This window comes from Morone saxatilis, unplaced genomic scaffold (assembly GCF_004916995.1).
Source record: "Morone saxatilis isolate NCDOM2014 unplaced genomic scaffold, NCSU_SB_2.0 Contig9, whole genome shotgun sequence".
NCBI lineage: Eukaryota > Metazoa > Chordata > Actinopteri > Moronidae > Morone > Morone saxatilis.
Genome location: NW_023340268.1, coordinates 48,623 through 49,144, shown reverse-complemented (window position 1 = coordinate 49,144; position 522 = coordinate 48,623). Strand labels below are relative to the sequence as shown.

At 48.5% G+C, this 522-nt stretch overlaps 1 protein-coding gene across 1 annotated transcript in view; it reads right to left on the bottom strand.

Moving 5' to 3' along the window:
* The window catches only part of prune (prune exopolyphosphatase), a gene marked incomplete in the record, with an annotated part of 3,271 nt that overhangs the window by 1,186 nt on the left and 1,563 nt on the right, over positions 1-522 (bottom strand). The window contains 2 exon segments of the mRNA XM_035681478.1: positions 106-200; positions 297-455. Of these exon segments, the coding sequence (XP_035537371.1) occupies positions 106-200; positions 297-455 (254 nt within the window).

Here is a 522-nt window from a genome sequence, read left to right as displayed (position 1 = left end):
CAGTTAGTTCATGCTGACGTAAACACGCGTCACATTTAGTTTCACAGGAAGACACAATGATTGGACGTCGTTATATATTATAATATTAATGAGTTCATTCATTACATCCAGACTCATGAAGACGCTGCTGACAGATACTCTCACATCACCCCCGGCAACCATCTTCATGTCCTTCAGGAGGATCTGATCTGTGGACAGACCTGTCACACACAGACACACACACACACACACTCTCTGTTACTAATGAACTCTTCCTGCTGTAGGTATAAAGTCTCCACAGCGCCCCGTGTGGTCACCTGACAGGTCAAACTTTGCTGAGTGCAGCGAGCTGTGTAGAGCGCCTCCGTGTGGCAGATCAGGAAACTGTGTCTGCAGCAGTCGGACCATCTGGCTGTCTTTGACCGTCCCTTTACCGACCTGAGGAGACAGATTTACACTGTCCACCACCATCGCACCTGTAGAGGACACACAGGAGACATTAACACCTGCAGAGGACAAACAGGAGACATTAACACCTGGACA